At 42.0% G+C, this 27,046-nt stretch overlaps 1 protein-coding gene across 14 annotated transcripts in view; it reads left to right on the top strand.

Moving 5' to 3' along the window:
- The window catches only part of hdac4 (histone deacetylase 4), a 444,296-nt gene that overhangs the window by 373,719 nt on the left and 43,531 nt on the right, over positions 1-27,046 (top strand). For 9 of the 14 annotated variants that reach the window (XM_078229095.1, XM_078229096.1, XM_078229098.1 and 6 more), the window contains 3 exons: positions 12,962-13,082; positions 18,548-18,594; positions 25,443-25,550. In XM_078229095.1, coding sequence (XP_078085221.1) covers positions 12,962-13,082; positions 18,548-18,594; positions 25,443-25,550 — 276 coding nt within the window. The remainder of the gene's footprint in view (positions 1-12,961; positions 13,083-18,547; positions 18,595-25,442; positions 25,551-27,046) is intronic. The other 5 variants (XM_078229093.1, XM_078229092.1, XM_078229105.1 and 2 more) reach the window with 1 other exon arrangement.

Genomic DNA, 27,046 nt, shown 5'->3' with positions numbered 1-27,046 from the left:
GAAATTAATTTGCGTATATGCAGGATCATGCTGCAAGCATGATGGTAAAACTTATGCTAGGTGTAATGTTCTATAAATTGCTTGTTTTTTGAAACATAGATTTGATTTTTGATTTGATTTATTATTGTCACGTATTTGTATCCAGTGAAAAGTATTGTTTCTTGCGCGCTATACAGACAAAGCGTAGAAAAGAAAAGGGGAGAGTGCAGAATGTAATGTTACAGTCATAGCCAGGGTGTAGAGAAAGATTAATAGATGGATGAAAGTAGTGATAATTCATTGCTCTCGATCTGCCTTTTTGTCCTGGTTTCTCTTCCCCTCTCCCCTGCATTCCAGATCCTGAATTTTAACACATTGCTGTTCAATAACCCAATTTTGGGATATATTTTTATATTCTTCAGATTTTTTTCTTGTTCATTCAAGATGGTGGTCTACAGCAAGAAGCTAGTGTGATAGTTACATTTTAAAGAGGTGCTTGCTCCTGAAATATTAAGTCTTGCAACACCAGGTTAAACTCCAACAGGTTTATTTGGTAGCCCAAGCTTTCGGAGCGCTGCTCCTTCATCAGGTGCTCCTGAAATAGACATGCGTTTCTATCTTCAAGTCCAGCTATATTTTTGGGTAGCTAACAGTGAAATGTAACAATTTCCATTTTGCACATTAGATTTATACAACAGGGGAATTCTTTCTGTATATCATTTACCCAGGCTTGGACTGTCCAGCATACTGCACTGGTTATTATATTATCCCGTTTGTTTAAAATCAACAAGCAGAAAAAAGCAAATCAATTTCCCCATCTAGCACACTGTTGAGTTAGTTTATTGCAACATGACATTGAAAGTAATAACGGATTATTTCCGTCATTCACGTACTGAGCAGGCATTTCGCTTGCTGTTCATTTAAAAGGCACCCGCTGTTACCAGAGTAGCAAGTAGTGACACGGTAAAATGTGTCACCTGATAGGAAGTAGATACGTCAAGATTAAGTGTCTTGAAAAGCATTGCTAAATAGTTTTAAATGTTTAGAATTGGGTATTCACCTGTGCAGATTTAAATAATCTTTGAGTTTTCAAAGTCTTAAAATGTATTTTCTTTTTGTAGATAAGGATCCTCTTTGTTCCTCCCCACTACTCGTGTTTCACTAGACACCATTTGTGTGAGAGAGGCTCTTGAAGCTTTTCCCACGGCCACCCTGTAACTTTGTTCCTGCAAGTGGTAAAATCTACCTGGGAACTACTCATTGTTCTTCGGAAATATATTTATTATCTAATGTAGTTAGATAATCCAAAGCAGTTAGCACTGCTGCCTCACAGCGCCAGGGACCCGGGTTCGATTCCCGGCTTGGGTCACTGTCTGTGTGGAGTTTGCACGTTCTCCCCGTGTCTGCATGGGTTTCCTCCGGGTGCTCTGGTTTCCTACCGCACTCCAAAGATGTGCGGGTTAAGTGGATTGGCCATGCTAAATTGCCCCTTAGTGTCAGGGTGACTAGCTAGGGTAAATGCATGGGGTTACGGGGATAGGGCCTGGGTGGGATTGTGGTCGGTGCAGACTCGATGGGCCAAATGGCCTCCTCCTGCACTGTAGGGATTCTATGAAACTATTCTTTCTCCAAAAAATAAGATTCTTTTAGTTGACAATGTAGCAACCTATTCTTGTATCTGTATGGCATTCTTAAATTAATTTTTCATGATAAACTACATGTAATCTTTTTTCTATTTAAGAGGCATGTCAACATCATTTACATATTCCCAAATCCAAAATAGAAATCTTAATCTTATCCCCCCTCCCCCACAGTAATTTAGTTGAATCTGTTTGTAAAACAGAATTTTCCAAAGAGAAATGCTGGCATCTTTAGTAAGACCAGTGATATACATTGGGTGAGACCATCACTTGGTTAGTTTAAAACGGAAACATATCGCTAAGTACAAACATATTTACATTGTGATTTGAAGGACCTGAAGCTCAGCATGACATTGGCATCAGTCCATTTGAACTTTTACCTACAAAAAGATTATACTAGGACATGGCCATACTGAACAGTAATCCCATATGGATGAAGTATAAATAGAAACCTAACAATGTTTGATAAGATTTGGAATATATCATTTCCATGTGTCATGCATTGAATTATATGAAAACCTATATGGTTAACACATTCCTAGAGATGTGCAGATCGAGTTACACCCACAGTTGGATTGGTCAATAATGAGAACATACTTTATATATCCCCCTGTGTAAGCTGTCCTGTATTTTTGCAAGGAATTTAGTTATTTTCAAAATTACCTTACTAACCTGCTTACCTGGTTTTATTCTGTATCAGTTGTCCGTAATCCGCTCTGGGGAGCCAGGTTCAAATCCAGCCACGGCAGATGGTGGAATTTGAATTCGATAGAAATCTGGAATTCCGAATCTACTGATGACCATGAAACCATTGTTGATTGTCGGAAAAACCCAACTGGTTCACTAATGTCCTTTAGGGAAGGAAATCTGCCGTCCTTACCTGACCTGGCCTACATGTGACTCCAGAGCCACAAGCAATGCGGTTGACTGCCCTCCAAGGGCAACTAGGGATGGGCAATAAATGCTGGCCAGCCAGAGATGCCCATGTCCCACGAATGACTAAAAGATTGAGGCTATTAGTGATGTGTATATTGAACAGGTGTAACCCCTGACCAGGGTAAATAATTTACTAATAGTTGGACATCTTGAGATCTAATTTAGAACAAGGGAAATATCACTGAGTTGATGTGATCTGTTGATGGATCCAAAAGGGGGACTGAGGAAACATTTGCAAGACCAGTAATGTATTCTTCACTATACCTCAAAGACATTATTGCAAAGGTTATGACATCTAGAATCATAGAATCCCTACAGTGCAGAAGGAGGCCATTCGGCCCATCGAGCCTGCACCAACAACAATCCGTCCAGGCCCTACCCCCATAACCCCACGTATTTACCCTGTTAATCCCCCTGACACTAAGGGGCAATTTAGGATGGCCAATGCACCTAACCCACACATCTTTGGATTGTGGGAGGAAACTGGAGCTCCTGGAGGAAACCCACGCAGACACGGGGAGAATGTGCAAACTCCACACAGACAGTGACTCGAGGCTGGAATTGAACTCAGGTCCCTGGCGCTGTGAGGCAGCAGTGCTAGCCACTGTGCTGCCCTGAATTTCGCCCTACATTCCCAAACCCCCCCATCCCCTTGTAAACAATTTGAAATAATATGCAGTGAATCTTAAAAAAAAATTATTCAGCCCATATGGATATATTTATTTGATATCTGACTTAAATGAAGGACAGTAGAAAAGGTATGATCCTGAAATTTTGCAATTTCAAATTGATTAACTCTCTTCTAATAACTGGTTGATCTCCTGTGGTATTGTACCCAGTAAATCAGTGAAACAGCACGTCTCCCACCTGTCCCAGTTGTCGTCATATTGCCGCTCCGCCCTCTCCATTTATTTCTTTCTCTCCTCTACTTCTCTCCCTAATTTTCTTTTGCTTCTCTGTCTTTTTGCTGCCGCTCTTCCTTCCCTCTCCGATGGAGGAAGTGGATGGTACAGCAGAGAAAGGAACCGCCAATGGCTGCAGGCTGCTGTTTTTGGGGTGAGAGTTGTCTGAAAAGTTGCTCTCAGCAGAGCCATTTCCATCCTTTACCCAGTAACGTTCTCCCCGTTATCTAACCCTTCACCTTCGCACTGTCTTCACTCCTTCCTACCAGCCCCTCACTCTCTTCACTCTGCCTTTGAAATATCTTCTCAATCCTTGTATCCTCACCTACACTTATTCCACTGTCAGCTATTACACACTGCTATCCGCTCCTCCCTACAACTCCTGTTAACTGCCCCACCCCGGGGAGGAAGCTGGAGATCTGAGGCATCCTTTCCTTATCCACTGTACTCCCTCCCCCTTCCACTACCTCTTTTTCTGTCTCTTGAGGTCTACCTCCTTGTCTTTTTAATTTTTCAGCTTAATAAACTTCATAAATTAATAGAACACAGTACAGCAGATGTGTGATCAGAATGCTGTAATTATTTTCTCACTGAATACAGACACTCGTACAGGCTCTCTCCTAAACAGAACACACGATCTAAATCTGAAATTCGTCCTCTTGGCTTCCAAAACTATTTGAAAAGCCACTGTCTAAGGAGCTAAAGGAAAGTTTATTTATTTTATTAGTCACAAGTGGGCTTACATTAACACTTCAATGAAGTTACTGTGAAATTCCCCTCGTCGTCACACTCCGTCGCCTGTTCGGATCAATGCACCTAATCAGCACATCTTTAAGCTCAAAGCTTAAAATGTGAAACGGACTGATACTAATGTAATCATGAAATTCTGCATGCTACCCATATCAGAAGTGCAAACTCTGGATAAATTGGAACATTTTTAAATGGTGTAATTTTCAAATTGTTATTGATTACTTAAGAATGTTAAATTCTTTGCTACAGGCAATTAAATGAATAAATATTTAAGAATTGTAACGTCTAAATGGGATGAAAGTTAGTTGTGGAAAATGTTTTGGAGAGGCCAGTCGAGTGGGGTGGTACAGTGGTTAGCATTGCTGCCTCACAGCACCAGGGACCCGGGTTCAATTCCCAGCTTGGGCCACCGTCTGTGTGGAGTTTGCATGTTCTCCCCATGTCTGCATGGGTTTCCTCCACGTGCTCTGGTTTCTTCCCACAGTCCAAAAATATGCAGGTTAGGTGGATTGGCCATGGTAAATTGCCCCTTAGTGTCAGGGGGACTAGCATGGGGTTATGGGTTAGGCCCTGGGTGAGATTGCAATCGGTGCAGACTCGATGGGCCGAATGGCCGCCATCTGCACTGTAGGATTCTATGTTCTATTGAGTGCGGGAGAGGACCGTAGAGGTTCCATCTCCCGGGGGCAGGAGTTAAGGCTGAGCAAATGGGGAATGTTGGGTACTTGGGAAAATAAAAGTTTTTTTTAAAAATCTGTCAAAAAAATTGTTGCTGACAGAGGGAAAAACCAATTAGTTGCAGATGAACAGATTGACTGTGAAAACAGCCCAACTGGGACCAAGGGCTATTGTGGTGACAATGCAGAATTGCAATGGAAATAACTTTCTGCAGGAATTGGGGTAATGGAAAGGACCATCCACCAACTGGCTAACACCATAAAAATTCAGACAACTCGCACACAATAACGCAGCAGTGGTGGGGGGCACAGCAAAGCACCCAGCTCAACAGCTCACCCCAATTATTTGCGAAGGAAAGAGAGATTTACAGCAAGTCATATTCTTTTAGTATGGCATGAAACAGTAGAGGAGCAGCAGGCTGGAAGGAGTCTCAATTGGAGCTCGAAACAGCGGGGGACTGTCAGTTTGAGCAGGGGCAGTTGATATTAACAGTTGCTGAGGGTAGTGCAGTGATTAACACTTGAATAGGGAGAGGAATATATTAATATGCAAGAACAACATGCTGAAAGAGTTGCCTGTGAAAATCGGGATGTTGTTTGAGCGCTGGCGGAAGATTCAATATCAGTAAACATATTTGAAACAAAGTCAGAAGAGAAAAAGTCCAAAATGTTTAATGTGAATATTTTTAAATAGAAACAGCTTTCAGAAAACGTAGACCACATATATCTGCACAGCACTGATATGTACGACTACATGGTAAATCTGTGATATGAAAGGACTGTTCTTCCTTTTTCACTGAAGGTATAACTAGTCTGATAACGGGTTTGCCCTGGGGTCATGATTTCAATGGAAGTTTCTGAATAGACTTGCCCCACATACTACAATTCATCGATGGTAGACATATTAGCTTCCTGTTTTACAACTGTAACTCCCATTCTGTCAAATAACCCGTGCCTTCCAGAAACTGAGGCAGCAGTTTCAGTACAAGCGGTATGGTTAATGTTTCCTTGCAAGCAGATCTCCTGTGGCATTATTGCTCAGAGGAAGTCAAACACTAGGGATAAGATTTTTATATCTCTTAATGCACAATGAATTGTTCTTGTGCTAAGATGAAGCTGTATCCCTGAAAGTTTACAAGCTGAATTGCTCTTAAGATTAGGGGTCATATTCCCAGAATCAGATGTCTGGTTTTCATGTTGTGATTGGTGACGCTTTCTTTTTAAAATCATAGAACCAAAGAATTCCTGCAGTGCAGAAAGAGGCCATCCAGCCCATCAAATCTGCACCAACTCTCTGAAAGAGCATCCCACCCAGGCCCCCCCCCCCCCTCCGTAACTCTGTGCATTTAACATGCCTGATCCACCTAAACCACACATCGTTGGACTGTGGGGGGAAACCCATGCAGACACGGGGAGAACGTGCATACTCCACACAGCTCAAGGCCGGAATTGAACCCAAATCCCTGGCACTATGAAGCAGCAATGCTAACCACTGTGCTGCCTATAGACTGCAGAATAAATAAAAACCGTTTTATGGGTGGAGTTTCATAGAAATCATAGAAACCCTACAGTGCAGAAGGAGGCCATTCGGCCCATCGAGTCTGCACCGACCACAATCCCACCCAGGCCCTACCCCCACATATTTACCCACTAATCTACGCATCCCAGGATTCTAAGGGGCAATTTTTAACCTGGTCAATCCACCTAACCTGCACATCTTTGGATGTGGGAGGAAACCGGAGCACCCGGAGGAAACCCACGCAGACACGAGGAGAATGTGCAAACTCCACACAGACAGTGACCCGAGCTGGGAATCGAACCCGGGACCCTGGAGCTGTGAAGCAACAGTGCTAACCACTGTGCTACCGTGCCGCCCTCTGTGCTTTCCTTTTTTAGAAGAATGTAGCTAGAAATTAAGTGTAGTGCAGGAAATGGAGAGTATAAAACTTTATTCTAATAATTAGTGTGCAGACCGAGTTGATCTGTGTAACAAAAAAAAATGGATTTCCTTCCATAAAGTTTAGTTTAAGGTACCAGTATGTTCAAATTAGCAAGGTTTGATGATGTATTCGGGCATAAATATGCTACCTCAGATATTTTGGAATAATATTGCAATTTGCCACACAGATAGATACATACCATCATTGACAAGGTTTAACTTTGGCTACTGGATATTTGATTTAAGTACACACTGAATTCCAGATTCCCAAATCGTCTCTGTTACAGTCATTCCTGTTGTAACAAATCTTTGATCTAAGTGTTTCTCTTTTATCCCTTTTCTCATGTTCCTCCACACAAGGCATTTCAACGGCACAACTATATGTTTTAGAAATCTCAGTTCCAAAATAAAGTTATTGGCTCACATCTTTTTGTTTGATAAAGGTATGGATAAAGTAGACGTGGAGCGGATGCTTCCTCTTGTGGGGCATTCTAGGATGAGAGGTCATAGTCTTAGGATAAGGGACAGCAAATTTAAAACAGTTGAGGGGAAACTACTTTTCCCAAAGGGTTGTGAATCTGTGGAATTCGCTACCCCAAAGTGCAGTGGATGCTGGGACAGTGAGTAAATTTAAGGAGGAGTTAGACAGATTTTTAATTGGTAATGGGTTGAAGGGTTATGGGAAGAAGGCAGGAAAATGGGGATGAGGAGCATATCAACCATGATCGAATGGTGGAACAGATTCGATGGGCCGAATGGCCTAATTCTGCTCCTATATCCTATGAATTTATGATTGATTTGCTGAATGAATGAATATATGAGCTGTGGCATGATACTTTTTGAATTTGTGTACATATAAATCAGCCAGTTTGTTGGAATTCCTCATCCAAACGTAATACTTGTTGACGTTAATTTATTGGGATTAAACTTGCTGCAGTCATTCCTGTGTAAAATGATACACATTAGAATCACCTCTGCTAAGATAACTGGATGGCTTGGGCATATTGGGTATATTATACAGGGATTGCATATTGGGTATATTACAGGGATTGCATGTTAAAGTGGAATCCCAATTACTCTGAACAGAATATGTAACAGCTTTTCTCTGTTCTGCTGATCAGAAGGCTTCAACTAACTATAAAGTTGACTGCAAGCTACTTGAGTAAATGTAATTTTAAACCAGTTTAAGCAAACATAACTGCAAGCAGTGAATTTCTTTGGGGTATGCATTTAAGAATCTATTTTGTCTATCTAAACGGTACAGTGGAGCTTGATTAATGTACTTTGTGCAATTTTATGTAGTTAGGAGAAAAAGTTGTGCTTTAAGAGTTAAGTCCATTGCCACACGGTGTAACATTTGTTACTGAAGATTCTAACGTACCGAGTCTTGCATTCACTTTAGCATTCTGTCCTAAATTCATTCCACTCAGCATATTTAAGCAGAAACACACATGCCCCCTGCTGTTTGCACCTCTGGTAACAGTAAGATGTGTTTCCTGGCCAGCAGGGAATATGGTGGCAGCAGGGGGCAGCAGGATTGTGAATGATAACATCGTGATCTCACCAAATCTGATGAGAGACGGTTTTTGATCTGTGCAGAAGAATCTTTTTTAAAATACCATATACATTTCCAGTTTTGAATTCCTGCAATGATTCTTAACTATTTAAAAAGCTTAAGAATGCATTTCAAAGCAGAAACTGTGATTTTGTGATTTTTTTTATTTCTCTGGGAGGTAGAGGGTCCATGATGCTTAAAAAATATAAAGAGCTTGTTAACACCAACTTTGAACTTTTTCGAAATGGCGCATTTAATATGTTCCTCTCCTGCAACACATTTATTACCTCAAGTATCATTGCTTTCAGTTACACATTTCTGACGTATTTTTAATTTTTTTGAACCTTTTGGAACCTTTAGACGAATAAGGGGGATCTTATTGAAACTTACAGGATACTGCGAGGCCTGGATAGAGTGGGCGTGGAGAGGATGTTTCCACTAGTAGGAAAAACTAGAACCGGAGGGCACAACCTCAGACTAAAAGGACCATCCTTTAAAACCGAGATGAGGAGGAATTTCTTCAGCCAGAGAGTGGAGAATCTGTGGAACTCTGTGCCGCAGAAAGCTGTGGTGACCAGGTCATTGAGTGTCTTTAAGACAGAGATAGATAGGTTCTTGATTAATAAGAGGATCAGGGATTATGGGGAAAAGGCAGGAGAATGGGGATGAGAAAAATATCAGCCATGACTGAATGGCGGAGCAGACTCGATGGGCCGAGTGGTCTAATTCTGCTCGTATGTTTTATGGTCTTATAGTATCTATCCCTTGGAGGGGAAATTGTTGACAGAATAGCAATGCATATTTTATATCTAAAAATATAATTAAAGGCATGTACATGTAGTCCAGATTTACCTTGATAGCATTCAGCAATAAAGCCAAGTGTGTCATCTGCTAATAATGATTGCTAGGAGAAATAAGTTATGATAATAGGAGTTCTCTGGCTAAGTCACAATGTGATTGTGAACACCTTTACCTCCTGGGCCCCTGGTCACTTTCAACCATAAATGTATGCAAAAAGCTTTCTTTTTTATAACCACTATAAATTGACATTACTGTCTTATGTAAATGCTTTGCACATTTATTGTAAATTCCACAATCTACTTTTAGTACTGTTAGTCCACTTAAAACAAATTGGTTGACACTTCAGTTAAAATAATGGAAGCATATATGTGGTATGAGTGTTCTTAAGAATCTCCCACTATGGTTATACATTACACTGTCCCTTAAGTGGACACTTCATCCTCCAGGAACAATGCTAAAATTATTCTCTGCTCCCAATGGATTGATTTCTCTGTAATTTCTAAGCTGGATAATGTCATAGAATCATAGACTCTCTACAGTGCAGAAGGAGGCCATTCGGCCCATCAAGTCTGCAACGACCACAATCCCACCCGGGCCCTATTACCGTAATCCACGTATTTACCCTCCTAATCTCCTGACACTCGGGTCAATTTAGCATGGCCAATGCACCTAACCTGCACATCTTTGGACTGTGGGAGGAAACCCACGCAGACACGGGGAGAATGTGCAAACTCCATACACGGTGACCCGAGGCCGGTATTGAACCCGAGTCCCTGGTGTTGTGAAGCAGCAGTGCTAAGCACTGCGCCACCGTGCTGCTCAATGTCTAATCCCAGAAGTGTCTTTTGCTGTAGGGTTACACTGTACATTCCTTCCCTCTAGCTCCAAGCTAAGCAAAACTTACAGCCTCCCCCTAATCCGCACAACCTCAATCTTCATACATTTGTATAAATTATGATCAGGATTGGACCACTTAGTCTCTCGAACCTGCCCCACCATTCAATAAGATCACGGTTGATCGAAGTGTTAGTGCTCACCCCGTTCTGCATGGTCAACAATAGAGCCAGCATCTTCTCGGCATCTGGTGCAGACCTGGCTGCATCTGTCTCTTACTCTAAACTTCTCAGGTGGCTGCAGAGAACATAAGTCAAAAATTTAAACCCCTCTCTGTCTCTCTATGATATCCACGGGTTTGTAGGGAAGTCTGTAACTTAGTTTTTAAAATGGCTTCATCTACCCACTTGCCCCATGACGATATGAAACACATCCACTGTGTAACGAAGTAGAAATACCGATTGATTTATTGGGGGAGATTTTCTGCTGGAATTTGCCCTGGGTGAAAATGGCAACATTGGTGGAAAATCTGACGGTTAAATGAGAATCTCAGAAGCATAGAACATAGATCATTACAGCGCAGTACAGGCCCTTCGGCTCTCAATGTTGCGCCGACCTGTGAAACCAATCTAAAGCCCATCTAACCTACACTATTCCAATATCATCCATATGTTTATCCAATGACCATTTAAATGCCCTTAATGTTGGCGAGTCCACTACTGCTGCAGGCAGGGCATTCCATGCCCTTACTATTCTCTGAGTAAAGAACCTACCTCTGACATCTGTCCTATATCTATCACCCTCAATTTAAAGCTATGTCCCCTCGTGCTAGCCATCACCATCCAAGGAAAAAGGCTCTTGCTGTCCACCCTATCTAATCCTCTGATCATCTTGGATGCCTCTATTAAGTCACCTCTTAACCTCCTTCTCTCTAACGAAAACAGCCTCAAGTCCCTCAGCCTTTCCTCATAAGACCTTCCCACCGTACCAGGCAACATCCTGGTAAACCTCCTCTGCACCCTTTCCAATGCTTCCACATCCTATAATGCGGCGACCAGAACTGTACGCAATACTCCAAGTGCGGCCGCACCAGAGTTTTGTACAGCTGCAACATGACCTCATGACTCCAAAACTCAATCCCTCTACCAATAAAAGCTAACACACCGTACACCTTCTTAACAACCCTATCAACCTGGGTGCCAACTTTCAGGGATCTGTGCACATGGACACCGAGATCTCTCTGCTCATCCACGCTACCAAGTATCTTTCTATTAGCCCAGTACTCTGTATTCCTGTTACTCCTTCCAAAGTGAATCACCTCACACTTTTCCACATTAAACTCCATTTGCCACCTCTCAGCCCAGCTCTGCAGCTTATCTATGTCCCTCTGTAACCTGCCACTTCCCTCCGCACTGTCTACAACTCCACCGACTTTAGTGTCATCCGCAAATTTACTAACCCATCCTTCTAAGCCCTCATCCAGGTCATTTATAAAAATGACAAACAGCAGTGGCCCCAAAACAGATCCTTGCAGTCCACCACTAGTAACTGAACTCCAGGATGAACATTTCCCATCAACCACCACCCTCTGTCTTCTTACAGCTAGCCAATTCCTGATCCAAACCACTAAATCACCCTCAATCTCACACCTCTGTATCTTCTGCAATAGCTTACCGTGGGGAACCTTATCAAACGTTTTACTGAAATCCATATACACCACATCAACTGCTTTACCCTCATCCCCCTCTCTGGTCACCTTCTCAAAGAACTCAATAATGTTTGTGAGGCACGACCTACCCTTCACAAAACTGTGTTGACTATCCCTAATCAAATTATTCCTTTCTAGATGATTATAAATCCTATCTCTTATAATCCTTTCCAAAACTTTGCCCACAACAGAAGTAAGGCTCACTGGTCTATAATTACAAGGGTTGCCTCTACTCCCCTTCTTGAACAAGGGGACAACATTTGCTATCCTCCAGTCTTCTGGCACTATTCCCGTAGACAATGACGACCATCCTCGTTCTGAACGACAAGATCTCGTTCTGTGATTTTTCCCCTGCCCCTCGCCAGTGACATAACCGGGTTGCCGCGTTTAAACTTTTAATAAATTTACATGTACTTAAAGGGCTTCTCCACCAATGGGGGTGTGCCGTTCTGTGTATCCATTGGGCTGGGGGATAGTATTGCTTTAAAGCAGACTGGAGTCCTGGGCCTCGCCAGTGTGACGGCAGAAATCACACCCCCAAATTTCCTGTGCACAGAGAATCGGGCGAAAAAACTTGGCCGTGCAGCTGGAGAACTGAACGCTGGTTTCCTTGCCTCAACCCGCACTCTGCGCACAGAAGTACAAGATTCCGCCCAGTATCTTTAATCCCAACTCCCTTCCATTTTAGAAGCAAACGGATAAGTTACAGCACCATTCTTTACAAATCCATATCTATACCACCTTTCTGGAACTTTGGGAAACTGGATACCAGCAGCAGCCAATGTCTCACCGAATTCGCTGTGGGAAAACCTAGTTTTAAAATTTATTTATTAGTCACAAGTAGGCTTACATTAACACTGCAATGAAGTTACTGTGAAATTCCCCTAGTCGCCACACTCTGGCGCCTGTTCGGGTCAATGCACCCTAACCAGCACGTCTTTCGGACTGTGGGAGGAAACCAAAGCACCCAGAGGAAACTCACGCAGACACTGGGAGAGTGTGCAGACTCCGAACAGACGGATGGGGGAGTGGCATAAAATGAAAATGAGATCCCAGTGACAGTCCCAAATATTATAAATCTAAACGATACAGTCCTACATCAGCGTAACCTTTAAAACATCTCAAGTGTAAGATAACTGTTAGAGAAAATGTTGTTTTGTGTTGGACTGAGCCACCTCCAGCTTCAGTTTGCCGTTGTATTTATTGTACTTATATCTTTAATCTGTTTTTATTTCTGTAGTGTATTAGAGGAAGGAAAGCGTCACTGGAAGAACTACAGGTTGTCCATTCGGAGCAGCATGCATTACTTTATGGCACAAACCCACTGAACCGACAGAAGCTTGACAGTAAGAAACTGCTAGGTACAGCGCAGTTCACTCCTCTTTACCTTTTGATGCAGCATTCCAGGAATAGCTATTATTTTCCAGACATTGCTTTGGCAGTGATATAATGTCAGTAAACAAAATACAAGGTGAAGAATTCCAAAAACCTTTTCTTTTAATCTTTCCTTCGCTGCTTAACAGGTAACAACAGTATTCGATTCAAAAGTCTTAAGTTGTGTAATTTGCCTGTTAGTTTTAAAGGGTTTTAGAGGAGCTACCTGCACTTAATGGATGTTCTTTTTTATGCATGTCACGTTGTCCTTACTTATTTTAAATGTATTCCAGCTGGGTTGCATGGAAAGAATATGGTCTCCCTGTGGGGAACTGAACCCTTAACCCTTTAACCTGCTAGCAAGTCGAGAAACTGGCATTCTTACTGGGCTGGGAAATGTCAGCTCGTACATCGTCTCTGAAACAATCACTAAGCTTGCAGTAATAAAGCTTTGTATTACTTTATTACTTAAGTTAGTTTTAAATTTGGTTGACCATTTAAATTGAACATTTTAATATGTTGCCAAGTACCATTCCCCCATTTTCTTATTCATTTCCTTTCAATACCATTTTCTTACTGCATTCTGTTTTTATTATTTCAACTTCAACTTTACTTTCCCCTCTCTTCACAAATATAAAAGTACTTCATGCCCTTTTTTTTGCCGCAGCTACAATTTGGCAGCGGACGCAACTTGCAAAACAGAAATGATTAGCTGCAAAAGCAGGCCTGCAAGCCAGTCTCTCAGCCAGTTAGAAACTAACAATGTATAAAGCTTGACAGGCCTAAAGAGTTGCTCACAGGTGAGTAAAAGAGTCTGTGACCTTCAGAAAGTGCCCACACAACTAAGTTCACCTATGATGTTGTCAGCTATAAAGCGACAACTATTTTCCCAACTTTCGTATGCTGAAAATATTGGACAAGATTCTTCAGCCTCCACTCTGCGTTTTCCCTAGTGGCGGGACACAGCTCAACATTTGCTGGCGGCAGGATTATCTGGTCCCACCGCTGTCAGTGGGAATTCCCGATGAAGCCACCTCGTGACACCAGGCAACCAGCAATGGGAAGGTGGTGCCATCAGCGGAACCAGAGAATCCTACCGACGCAAACAGCTGGAGAATTCCGGCCATTTGCTGGAAACCCCCAACCTCGCCCGAAGCTGGGATTCTCCGTTCCCGCTGCAGTGAATGGAGTTTTGGCTGAGTGCCAAATTTTTCATTGTCACTGGCAGTGGGGTGGATGTGGACAAGGTCAGAGAATCCCACCCAAAACGTCCCAAGTTGCTTCATTTGACACCAACCCACTTAAGATGATATTAAGGCAGATGACCAAAATGCTTGACCAAAGCGGTAGGTTTGAGGAAGTGTCTGAAAGGAGGAAGGAAAGGTAAGTGAGGCTTAGAGAGGGAATTCCAGAGCTTTAAGGCCTTGGCAACTGAAAGCATAGCCCCAATGCTGGAGCGATTAAACTTGCAGATGCTCAAGAATTGGATGAGTGCAGATACTTCAGGTGATTGTGGGGCTGGATGAGACCAAAAAAATAGGGGTGAGGTCATGGAGGAATTTAAGAGCAAGGATGATAATTTTAAAATTGAGACATTGTTAAACCAGAAACCAATGTGCATCAGCGACCGCAAGAGTGACAGGTAAACAGGACTTGGTATGAGGAAGGATGCTTGCAGCGTTTGGGATGACCTCAAGTTTACAATCGGTATAATATAGAAAGTTAACCCTTGTTAGAATAGACAAGTGTCGAGGTAATGGAGGCATGGGTGAGTGTTTCAGCAGCACAAGTTGAAGCAAGGGCAGGCAATTTTGAGATGAAAATCGGCAGTCTGTGTGACATCGCAGTTACGTGGTCAGATGTGACGGAAACGTTTGCAAACAGTCTGGTTCAGCCTCAGATATTTTCCAGGGAGAGAGATGGAATCAGTGGCCAGGGAACAGAGGTTAAGTTGACAGAAGATGGTGCTTTTTGTCTTCCTGATATCCAGTCGGAAAAAATTTCCCCTCATCCAGTACCAGATGTTGGACAAGCAGCCTGATAATTGACAAGCAGTGCAGGAGTTGAGGGATGTTGGTACGCTGTGTACAGCTGGGTGTTGTCAACATAGGTGTGAAAACTGACACTATCGGTCAGGGGTGTTGTGTAAATATTAAATAGAAAGAAATCAAGGTTAGATCCTTGGGAAACACCAGAGGTAACCGTTAAAGCAGGAAGACAATCCATTGCACTGATCCTCTAGCTCCAATCAGATAAGAATGGAACCAAGTGAGTATGTTCCCACCCAGCGAGATGATGGTGGAGGGGTGTTGGATGAGGATGGTGTGGTTAACTGTGTTAAAGGATGCAGCAGATCGAGAAGGGCCGGGAGGAAAGTTTACCTTTGTTTCAGACACACAGGATCTCATTTGTGACTTCCATCAGAACTATTTCAGTGCAGTAGCAGAGGCATGATTGGAGAGATTCAAACATGGAATGGTGGGAAGGATGGGAATGGATGTGGGATGAATGGATGAGGCAGCAACATGTTCAAGCACTTGGGAGAGGACAAGGAGGTTGGCGATGGGGTAGTAGTTTGCATTGTCATTGGGGTCGAGTGTTGGTTTTTTGAGGAGAGGAAAGGTCATGGCAGATTTCAATAAGTGACGGTTAGTGTCGAAAAGGGAAAACTACGAACAATATAAGCCAACATGGGAGCCAGTAAGGGAGCTTAGGTCATCAGCAGTTTAATGGGAATAGGGCCAAGAGCATGAGGTGGATCTCCCAGACAAGATGAGCTCTGAGGGGGCATCAGGGGAGATGGGAGAGAAACTGGAGAAAGATGAGAGTTTAGGGCAAAGGGGAACTTTAGAGATTATCCAGGTGGTTTACTGGAAGGGAGGAAAGTGGCAGAGGCAGCTGTTTAGATGGTCTTGATCTTAGTAACAAAGTCCATGAGATCCTTGTACTTGTTGGAGAGCGATTGAGTTTATTCCTGCATGTTTGGAGACAACTATTCCATTGTTACTTAACCTTGTCTCGGGCGCTGGAGTTCCAACCTTTAATCTAGTTTTCAGCGATTGAAAACAGTTATTCGGAATGGATAGTGGAAGCAGGGAAGGAGAAAAATAAATTATGTATCTTAGAAAATAGTGAAAAAATTAATCAAACCTGTTTTCTTTTTGAGAAAAGGCCCAGTGGAATTAGAAATAATGAGATGTGGACTTACATATTCTGTTTGATAAATATTTTGTTTCTAGGTTTCTATTAATTTAGTCATTTCTGATAACTGAGTAATTCTATTACTATATCATTGATGTTCATTTCCACGTCTCAGTACATGAATCAGTAGCTCGGTAATTAACTAAATGATCAAACTTTTAAAACTATATATAATTTTATAAGTCCTATTTAAGTTTTTACATTGGTTTGAAAAACACTTTAATTGTCTACAAGGTTGTTACATGATATAACAATGTTGAATTTTGATTTCCAATATTCAGATTCACTTTTTGCTTTTGCACTTTGTGATAGAATCCACTTAACTGAAATATAACCCGTGTGAAAAGCATTTTCAGCACATTCTGCAATAAATATTTCTGCTTTTCCTACTTGCTTCATTTAGATATCCATCAGTTTTCTGATTGTTCTCTGGGTATCTGTGTATAGTGTAGCATGGGCTCATTTTTTGTCCATAAGTGTTTTATTTACAGTATCATTTGTGCAGTTTTTGTTTGTCATTTTCATTATTGTTTGCTGTTAGTCTTTCTGACTTACTCAGACTCCTTTGCACCCCTTTTTAGTTTTCAAATCAGTTCCAAAACAGCTCCCCTTACCATCATCTCCCATACTTGGTTCCTTCCATCTCTACTTCCTTTACCCCTCTCTCCTCGATTTGAATTGAAAATAAACCACCGTATGCTAGCAACCCCTTTCATATTTGCTCCCAAGAAGTCTTTTGTTCGGAAGAAAAGAATCACCATAGACTGAACCAAAAAAGTCTACCAATTTAAAACGAGAAGTTGCTAAATGCATTTAAAGGTTGTGGTACCAGTTCCATGTGCAGAGGTTTATTTCATTTGATTTATTATTGTCACGTATTGGTATACAGTGAAAAGTATTGTTTCTTGCATGCTATACAGACAAAGCATACCATTCATAGAGCAGGAAAGGAGAGAGTGCAAAATGTAGTGTTACAGTTTACATAGGGTTGGCAACAGAGAAATAGGCCCTTCACCCCAACCAATGGTGCACTTGTGGTTCCTCCCAATTTTTGTCATCTAAATCTCATTGTATCTATTCCCTTCTCCCTCAAATACTTGCCTAACTTCTCCTTAAATACGTCTACACTTCAGCCACTCCAAGAGATCGCGAGTTACACATTCTTACCACAGTTTGGGTAAGGAAGCTTCTTCTGAATTCCCTATTGGATTGCTTGGTAACTATCTTATTTTGATGGTCTCCAGTTATACTCTTCCCATAAGAGGAAACAGTCTCCCTCTGCATGTGTTTAAACTTCTATTTCCAAGGAAATGCGTAGAAGGGAAAACCAAACAATTTGTATTTACTTAGAAACTGGAAAGTAGTCTTGGGTCTTTGCTTTCACAGCTCAAAGATATTTCTACCTGTTAAAACTCCCACAGCCCATCAACCACCTATTTGGCAAATGTCCAATTGTATTTTTCTCCTTGCTGAATCACCTGTCGGAATGGGTACATCAGCCGTGTGCTCCGATGCGAGGAGACTTTGGTTTAAATAAAAAGTATCCGTTTTTGTTTTAATTTGATTTGGTGAAATTAAATTTTCAAAATTGAGTTTTCTGATGCTTAATTGCAGCACAGATACTGCCTTTAAATGTGGAGATACCCATAACCCGTGGCATTTCCTTAATTGGTAGTTTACGAAAAGAAGTAGGAGGCCTCAGACCCCAGGCATCTGGTGGTGTTGCATTCCTGTTTAGCTTAATTATAGGTATATATTATAGAATCATGCACTGTAGTTTTTCAGGAAATTAGGTTGTTTCTGTTGTGGTAGGTACTAAAGAAAAAAAAGTACTTTGTTCCTTGCTCTTATACAAACAAGTATTTAGGTTTGAATCCAGAATCCCCTGGAGTGCATAAACATCTGTTAATTTGCATAGTTACCAATACTTTTATTTGAGTTTCTATCTTGATTTGCATAGTATGTAGACTATGAACCAGTTAAGTACCAGTCAGCAATGACAAAAAAAGATTGAAAGAAAGGAAAATAGCTTTGAATATTCTGACAGTGAATAAACTGAGGAACTGTTTGTGAAAGTAGTTCTTGCATGGGCCTGAGGCACCAGTAAAGGGAGTTAACACAGCATTAGGTGGAGATGCACCTTGTAGACTTTGATGTGTATTTGTAATCCGCACCACTGAGTTGTGATTACAGCATTATGATTTATCTTGGTACTGTTAACCAAATGCTCTTTTTAAATATTATTCCACAGGTTCCGTCACCCCAATGTTTGTTATGCTTCCTTGTGGCGGTCTTGGAGTAAGTTTTTTTTTTCCCCTTTTAAAATGCGTAAATAATGCCTTGTTTGTTCTTTCCATCTCAGCGGCAATATAAATTGTTGCTTTGACTTCTATTCAGCACATAATTGAGAACAGATGTTGCCCCATAAACAGGAATTCAAGGTTTGCTGTACTAGGAATGTTGGCTAAACCACAACTGGAATATGTGTGACATTGTTCAGGGAATAGATTCGGGGAAATTGAATGATGACTAAATGCTGTTCCTGATCTCACCTTGGAGCAGGGAGTTGCAAAGTTGCACAGAGCGAGTGGGTATGGATTCACTCTGTAAATGCCCTGATTCCACCATCTAGCTCAGCCCCCTTCCTCAGCGGGGAGGAATTGTTTAGCAGAGGTTGGCTATATTTCCACAGGGCGGGAGAGAAATCTGTCCTCCCGACATATATAGCAGCCAATTCAGACCAACATAACTAGCTGCATGGGGCTCGTTGTTTGCATGTCTCCCTTAGTCACAAATGATACTTGGCAGTGGGAGAAAATAAAGGGAGTCCAATTCTTTTCTTGCCAATTTCTTCCCCCACCCTGAAGCATTTTTATGAAAGTGTTGTCTCCTAATTGGATACAGTAAAGTTTAAAGTTTTTAAGAAGTTTATTTATTAGTGTCACAAGTAGGCTCACATTAACACTGCAATGAAGTTACTGTGAAAAATATTTCACTTGAATGGCCATTATTCATAAGTGACTGCGTCAGCAGTCTTGCTGGCTGTCACATGTTAACCAAATATTGTCCTCACCGGCATCGACACACATACATTTCTGGAAGAGGATTGCTGATAATCTGCTGTACGAGCCCTGATTTTGTCTTCGCCAAATGAGGGCTGCTGAGGCCAGTTGCTGCGTGTGTATACCATTACCTCATCTGGGTTAGGATAAGTCAGCGCAGATCATACCGTTTAACTTTGTGATGTCTACAGTTCAGCTGCACAATGAATAAACATTCTATACTATTACAAGAGTTATATAGTGTCTTAACATAAAAAATAAAATAATTAATGGATTAATTTTTCTCATTGACAAATTCAGTCAATTGCTTTCCAAGTTATTCTGTTCAGTGTGAGAATAAGTCACAGTTTGTATATTCCTTTCGAACACTTAGGAACGCTGGCTTGCTTTAATACTTGGGATGTAAATGCAACAAATTTACTGTATGTTAAATGTATTGATCAAAACTTTTAATAGCTGTATGCGGCACTTGTGCTCCCATTCCCTATTTTGATTAGAATTGTTTGAGCAATGTTTTTGAAGACCGAATATTTTAATATTTAAATTGTTGTTTTGACTGATTCATAAATGCAAGTGTTGTATAATTGTAAAATAATGTTAGAATGAGAGTAAAAACTCACATCTGTTTGCTCTATTTCTATCAATCATTCTCCCATAATAACGCCTATGTTTCAACAAATGGGAATGCTTATAAAAAAAATACAAAAAGCTTTGAAAAAATGTCCAGAACTATTTCCCGTGTAACGTCCCATGGCAGCAGTTTATCTCTTCGGTTGAATGTGCTCAGAGTGCGGGCAACCGTCATTAACATTCATACTTTTTAAAGCTTTCATTTAAAAACAAAGTTTATTCACTTTGTTCCACAAATAGAGTTTGATCCATCTGGTGTTTTGTAAGGCAAGTGTTGTGGAGGTGAATGAAGGTGGCTTTATTTCTTTGAGTTGAGTTGTTTGTAAAAGACAGAGCAGCGGTAGAATGCCAACTTGTCATGACAGTGCGAACTTCGCAGAGCTAGTGTTCACCCCTCTCTCAATCTGCTCGATTAAACAAAAGAATTGAGAGAGGCACAAAGCCAGTCTGAACAGCATTAGGCTGAGTGTGTGTGTGAATGGAAGTGGGTCCAGCATGTGTTTTTACGTTGAATAGTTTACTCACATACAGATACATTGTGGTTTCACTTAACACCAGACCCTTGTTATCTACACGGGAAATAGTTCTTGACGGTTTTCTTTCAAAGCTTTTTTTATATATAACGTGCAAGGCAGCAACATTTTCACTTGCTGAAATTCAGGCATATTATGGGAGAATATTTGATAGGAATGCAGCAAACAGATACATTTTCTTCCCTCATTTTCATATTTTGTCATTACTGAGTAAGAACCCATGTGTACCTAGCAATGTATTTTATGGCTGGATTTTTCCAGTTCTGTTGACACCAGCCTGCGATCCTCCCGAGTGATTTTTGCTATCTATCTGATCTCATCTCTCCTCTCTCATTGGGCCTGTACACTCTCCTAATTTTTGAAAAAAGTTTGTTTGTTAGTGTCACAAGTTGGTTTACATTAACACTGCAATGAAGTTACTGTGAAAATCCCCTAGTCGCCACACTCCGGCGCCTGTTCAGGTACACTGAGGGAGAATTTAGCATGGCCAATGCACCCTAACCAGCACGTCTTTCAGACTGTGGGAGGAAACTGGAGCACCCGGAGGAAACCCACGCAGACACGGGGAGAACGTGCAAACTCCACACAGACAGTGAACCCAAGCCGGTAATCGAACCTGGGTCCCTGGCGCTGTGGGGAGTAGTGCTAACCACTGTGCCACCCTAGGTTTTGGAGCCTCAGAAAAATATTCAATCAACTTAAATTGTTGAGGTGGACCACAGTCGAATAACATCTCTCTCAGCCTTCAACCCTCATCAGAAATCTGGATGTTCTGTGCAACTGTCTCTTTCATAGAAATAGAAAGAAATAATGAAATCCCTACAGTGCAGAAGGAGGCCATTCAGCCCATCACGTCTGCACCAACCACAATCCCACACAGGCCCTATGCCCATAAACCCATGTATTTACCCTAGCTAGTTCCCCTGACACTAAGGGGCAATTCAGCACAATCTTTGGGAGGAAACCAGAGCACCCGGAGGAAACCCACGCAGACACGCGGAGAACTTGCAGACTCCACACAGACAGCGACCCAAACCGGGAATCGAACCCGGGTCCCTGAGGCAGCAGTGCTGACCACTGTGCCGCCCCTTAATGTAGCCACTTTTCTCAAGGGGTTGTGAGAAATGATGAAACAAGGTAGCATTTCCAAAATAGTTCCTCAATTAACTCAACAGATTCATATTTACTGACTGCAGTATTGGCCCCTTTCATGCTTACAGTCCAATCATATTCTTCTGACACTTGTACCATCAGTGGTCTTAGCTTACCTGTTGCTGCAGCCAGTTGTATTAAATGTTTAAAATAAGCAGTATCTATCCACAGGCTTTCCTGACCTGCCTAAGGTTTTCCACCCTCTGATAATTTAAACTAATCTTGTTGGCCATATCCTAACTCACACCAAGTTCTCTTCACCTGGGTGCTCGCTTGGCTACTTTGATTCCCAGTTTGGCAGTGCTTCTATTTTAAAGTTCTCCTTATGCTCAATTCCCTCTATGGCTTTTACCCTTCCCTATCTCTAACCTTGACCAACTTTGCAAACTTCCAAAATCACTGTGCTCTCTAATTCTGACCTTTTGCACATCCCCCATTTTAATCGCTCCACCATTGGTGGCCGTGCTTCAGCTGCCAAGGCCCTAAGCTCAGCCTCTCTCTACCTGGTCTGGCCTACATGTGACTCCAGACTCTCAGCAATGTGGTTGTCTCTTAATTACCCGAGCAAGCACTCAGTTCAAGGGTGACTAGGGATGGGCAACAAATGTCGACCAGCAACGCCCACATTCCATGATCTTTTTTTAAAAAAAGCCCATCTACTGCTACTTTTCCCAAGCAGTTAAACCTGTCTCACAAGCTTATATGCTGCATGTTGACCAGGAACATGAGGAATCGCATGACCACATAGGCCTATTCTTGAGTGTTACGTGGTCCAGTCTACATGTGGTGGTGACCGAACATATTTACAAAGACAATGGGCAACATATCCATCTCTTTAAGGACCTTTAAGGGTGCTACCATCGCCAAGACCCCAACTATCAACATCCTGGAGATTGCAATTAACAAGATTGAGGGATTTCAATTACATGGAGAGATTGGGAGACTGGGGCCATTCGAGAAGAGAAGGTTGCAAAGAGAGTTTACAGAGGTTCTCAAAATCCTGAGGTGTCTGGATAAAGTAGATGGGGAACAACTCTTTCCATTGGGGAAAGGATTGTGAACAAGAAGGCACTGATTTAAGGTGACTAGCAAAAGAGGAAAAGAAGAAAGTGGGAAAATTTCTTACTCGTAGCGCGTGATTTGTATCTGGAATGCACTCTGAGTGTGGTGGAATCAATCATGACTTTCAAGCGGGAATTGAATCATTATCTGCAGAAACAAAATTGCAGGGCTACGGGGGAAAATGGCATGGGAGTGAGTTGCAGAGAGCCAGCATGGGCATGATAGCTGGAATGGCCTCCTGTGCTGTAACTATTTATCTTTTTCTTTTTGTAAGATGCTTCTTAGAACTGCTGCCTCTCAGCACAAGGAACCTGGGTTTGATTCCTGGCTTGGGTCACTGTGTGTACGAAGTCTGTGCATTCTCCCCATCTCTGCGTGGGTTTCCTCCGGGTGCTCCGGTTTCCCCCCTCAGCCTGAAAGACGTACTGGTTAGATGCATTGACCATGCTAAATTCTCCCATCTGTACCCGAACAGGCGCCAGAGTGTGGCAACTAGGGGATTTTCACAGTGACTTCATTGCAGTGTTAATGTCAGCCTACTTGTGACGCTAATAAATAAACTTTAAAACTTAAACACTCCATAAACCCTGCCTCTTTAACCAAACTTTTAACTACTTATGTAACTTGGTGTCAGTTAGTTTGATGATGCTCCCTGAGACACTTTACTTTGTTAAAGGTGCTATATAAATACATTTTTAACTGGAAAATTAAAATCACTTGTATTGCCTCATCCAAGTTAAATTTTGTTTGATATTATACACATTTATTTTGTCAAACAATTGTTTGTTTAAAACTCAATATGGAGCAAAAGCAATTAGATTCTGAAAATAATCTAAATTACCTACTTTAGTTTGGTGCTTGTGCAGAGCCCTACCCACACCACAAAGTAAAGTTTACGTTACTGTATTTCAGCGTCATCTAAAGATACATTTGCCAGCAGGGCGGCACGGTAGCACAGTGGTTAGCATTGCTGCTTCACAGCTCCAGGGACCTGGGTTCGATTCCCGGCTTGGGTCACTGTCTGTGTGGAGTTTGCACATTCTCCTCGTGTCTGCGTGGGTTTCCTCCGGGTGCTCCGGTTTCCTCCCACACTCCAAAGATGTGCGGGTTAGGTTGATTGGCCAAGCTAAAAATTGCCCTTAGAGTCCTGGGATGCGTAGGTTAGAGGGATTAGTGGGTAAATATGTAGGGATGTAGGGATATGGGGGTAGGGCCTGGGTGGGGATTGTGGTCGGTGCAGACTCGATGGGCCGAATGGCCTCTTTCTGTGCTGTAGGGATTCTAAGATCTAAGATTAATTCAGTTTCCCTTTCCCCTCCTGCTCACCCCCACTCCCATTCTGGTCACTTCATCAATTAGGATGTGAAATGAACCCAGATGCGGAAGGCAGCAAACCTCAGTTGCAGGCAAGAGATTTTATCTTGTTCAGCCCTGACCAGGACCTGTATCAGACCGGTATCTCTCGCACTTGGCCGCAAAGTGAAGCCCGAGTTAGAGTCTTTGTGATCAAATTCTTGAAAAATCAGGAGTTACGTTTGAAAATGAAATCACAATGTTATATAGGATCATTATGGCACAGGAGGAGGCCATTCATCACATTGAGTCTCTGCCATGCTGTGAATTAATTTATAACATTTAAACTGTGCATTTTGATTCAAATCAGCTGTCAATTTGAAACGAAAATGAACTAACAGCGTGACTGGTGTTTTGAGTATGTGCTTTAAAAAGGAGGTTTCACAGGTGCAGGACAGATTTGTTTGAGTAAATGAAGCAGTGATGGTCACTCAGCCACTGCCTCCTGGCATAACACGCTGCGTTTGATGTACCATGTACATATGTGTCTCAGTCATATTTTGTGTCTGAATCTCAATGCAGCATTGATATTGATTGAAGTTGTATTTAGTCTCCAGATTAAATTCCAGATCCCTAATACAAAATTATTAAATTACTTTATAAGCAGTTAGTTGTTGAGGAGATGGGTGATTAAAAATTATACCTTGGTATCTTGTCATAACCTGCCATTATTATGTTCTACAATTAAATAAAAGCAATGTTATGCCTAGGTGTTGCAAGCGTGAGATTAAAGTTTATTGGATTAAACACTGGGGTTGTACATATACTGAACCACATTTTCAGTTTTCATTTGTTGGATTCCTGTTTCACCTTATTTTGATCCTCTCGGGAGAGTTCTTGTTGTAGTATAATGCAGTAACCTCACACAAGACACTTGAACACCCTGTGGGTTGTTTTATGGGCGGCACAGTGGTAGCACTGCTGCCTCACAGCGCCAGGGATCCGGGTTCAAATCCCAGCTTGGGTCACTGTCTGCAGAGTCTGTGCGTTCTCCCCGTGTCTGCGTGGGTTTCCTCCAGGTGCTCCGGTTTCCTCCCACAGTCTGAAGGACATGCTGGTTAGGTACATTGGCCGTGCCAAATTCTCCCTCCGTGTACCCGAACAAGCGCCAGAGTGACATGGGGATTTTCACAGTAACTTCATTGCAATGTTAATGTAAGCCTACTTGTGACACTAATAAATTAACTTTATATATTGCTGTGATATCCTGACTATTCTCATTAAGCTGTTATAATCCTTTATTTATTGTCTGTATTTAAAAGGCAGCATTGCCCCAGACAACTTAATTAAAAAGTGACTGGTGTTTTATGTAAGCCCACTCATTAGTTATGGAGTTCTTTGTTTTGATGGTCAGGTTGACAGCGATACAATCTGGAATGAGATCCACTCATCGAGTGCTGCACGCTTGGCAGTGGGCTGTGTGATTGAGCTTGTTTTTAAAGTGGCGACTAAGGAATTGAAGGTGAGTCTTTTTCCTAACTTTAGCAATGACTATTAAATGGGAAGTTATGAAAAGGGAAAGTCACCTGGATGTCAGAAGTTCTGCCGTTGGATCCGGGTTACTGAATAGAAGCATTTACAAATTCGTACTATACTAACGTGTTTCATCATTTGGTCTAAATTTCTTTTACATCCTTTTATGTTCTTGACAAGTTGTGTTGTTTGTGTTATGTCTCTCAGCGGTAGCTCTTTTATGGGTGGCACACTGGTTAGCACTGCTGCCTCACAACGCCAGGGACCTGGGTTCAATTCTGGCCTCGCGTCACTGTCTGTGTGGAGTTTGCATGTTCTCCCCATGTCTGCGTGGGTTTCCTCCCACAGTCCGAAAGGCGTGCTGGTTAGGTGCATTGGCCATGCTAAATTACCCCTTAGTGTCAGGGGGACTAGTTAGGGTAAATGCATGGGGTTATGGGGATAGGGCCTGGGTGGGATTGTAGTGGGTGCAGATACACTACAATATGTTTCTAATTAGATACATGACATGGGACTTTGTGAGTTGAAGCTCCACTCCATAGACTTGTGTACATAATCCACGCTGACACTCCTGTGCAGTATTGCAGAGTGCTGCACTGTCGAAGAGATGCTGTCTTTCGAATGAGACGTTAAATTGTGGCTTTGTCTGCCTCCTCCTGTGGGTGTGAAAGATCACTCGGCACTGTTCAAAGAAGAGCAGTGGACTTTCTTCCCATTGCCCTGCCAATGTTTATCCCTCATCCAATGCCTAAAAGCAGATTCAGCCCAATTATTATTTATGGGACCTTGTGGTGTGCTAATTGGCTGCTATGTTTTCTATATTACGGCAGTGACTAAACTTCAAAAAGTGCTTAATTGGCTCTGAAGCACTTTAGGATATCCTGTTGTCATGAAAGGCGCGATATAAATGCACGTTCATTTACTTATCTCTATCAGTTAACAGTATGCACAACTTGCAATATGGGACAGATTCATCCAGGCCTATGACTGTTGGTCTGTATAATTCATTTTAGCTAGATCAGGAACAAAATTAGGAATGTCACAGATCCGCGTGGGATATAAACTTGCCAAACGAACAAACGGTGGCACTGCTGCCTCACAGCGCTGGGGGCCTGGGTTCAATTCCCGGCTTGGGTCACTGTCTGTGTGGAGTCTGCACGTTCTCCCCGTGTCTGTGTGGGTTTCTACCAGGTGCTCTGGTTTCCTCCCACAGTCTAAAAGACGTGCAGCTTGGGTACATTGGCCATGCTAAATTCTCCCTCCGTGTACCCAAACAGGTGCCGGAATGTGGCAACTAGGGGATTTTCACAACTTCATCGCAGTGACATTACATATGACATTAATAAATAATCTTTATATTAACTGAATTTATGCAGCACCTTTCCTATCTAAAGGGCATCCCGTAGTACTCCACAGCCAATAAATACTTTTGAAGTATAGTCACTATTTTAACACAAAATTATTTTGAGTGGAATATTAAAAACT

Source organism: Mustelus asterias, chromosome 14 (assembly GCF_964213995.1).
Source record: "Mustelus asterias chromosome 14, sMusAst1.hap1.1, whole genome shotgun sequence".
NCBI classification, from domain to species: domain Eukaryota; kingdom Metazoa; phylum Chordata; class Chondrichthyes; order Carcharhiniformes; family Triakidae; genus Mustelus; species Mustelus asterias.
Note: the sequence above shows the minus strand (reverse complement) of the source record. Positions and strands in the feature narration are given on the sequence as shown.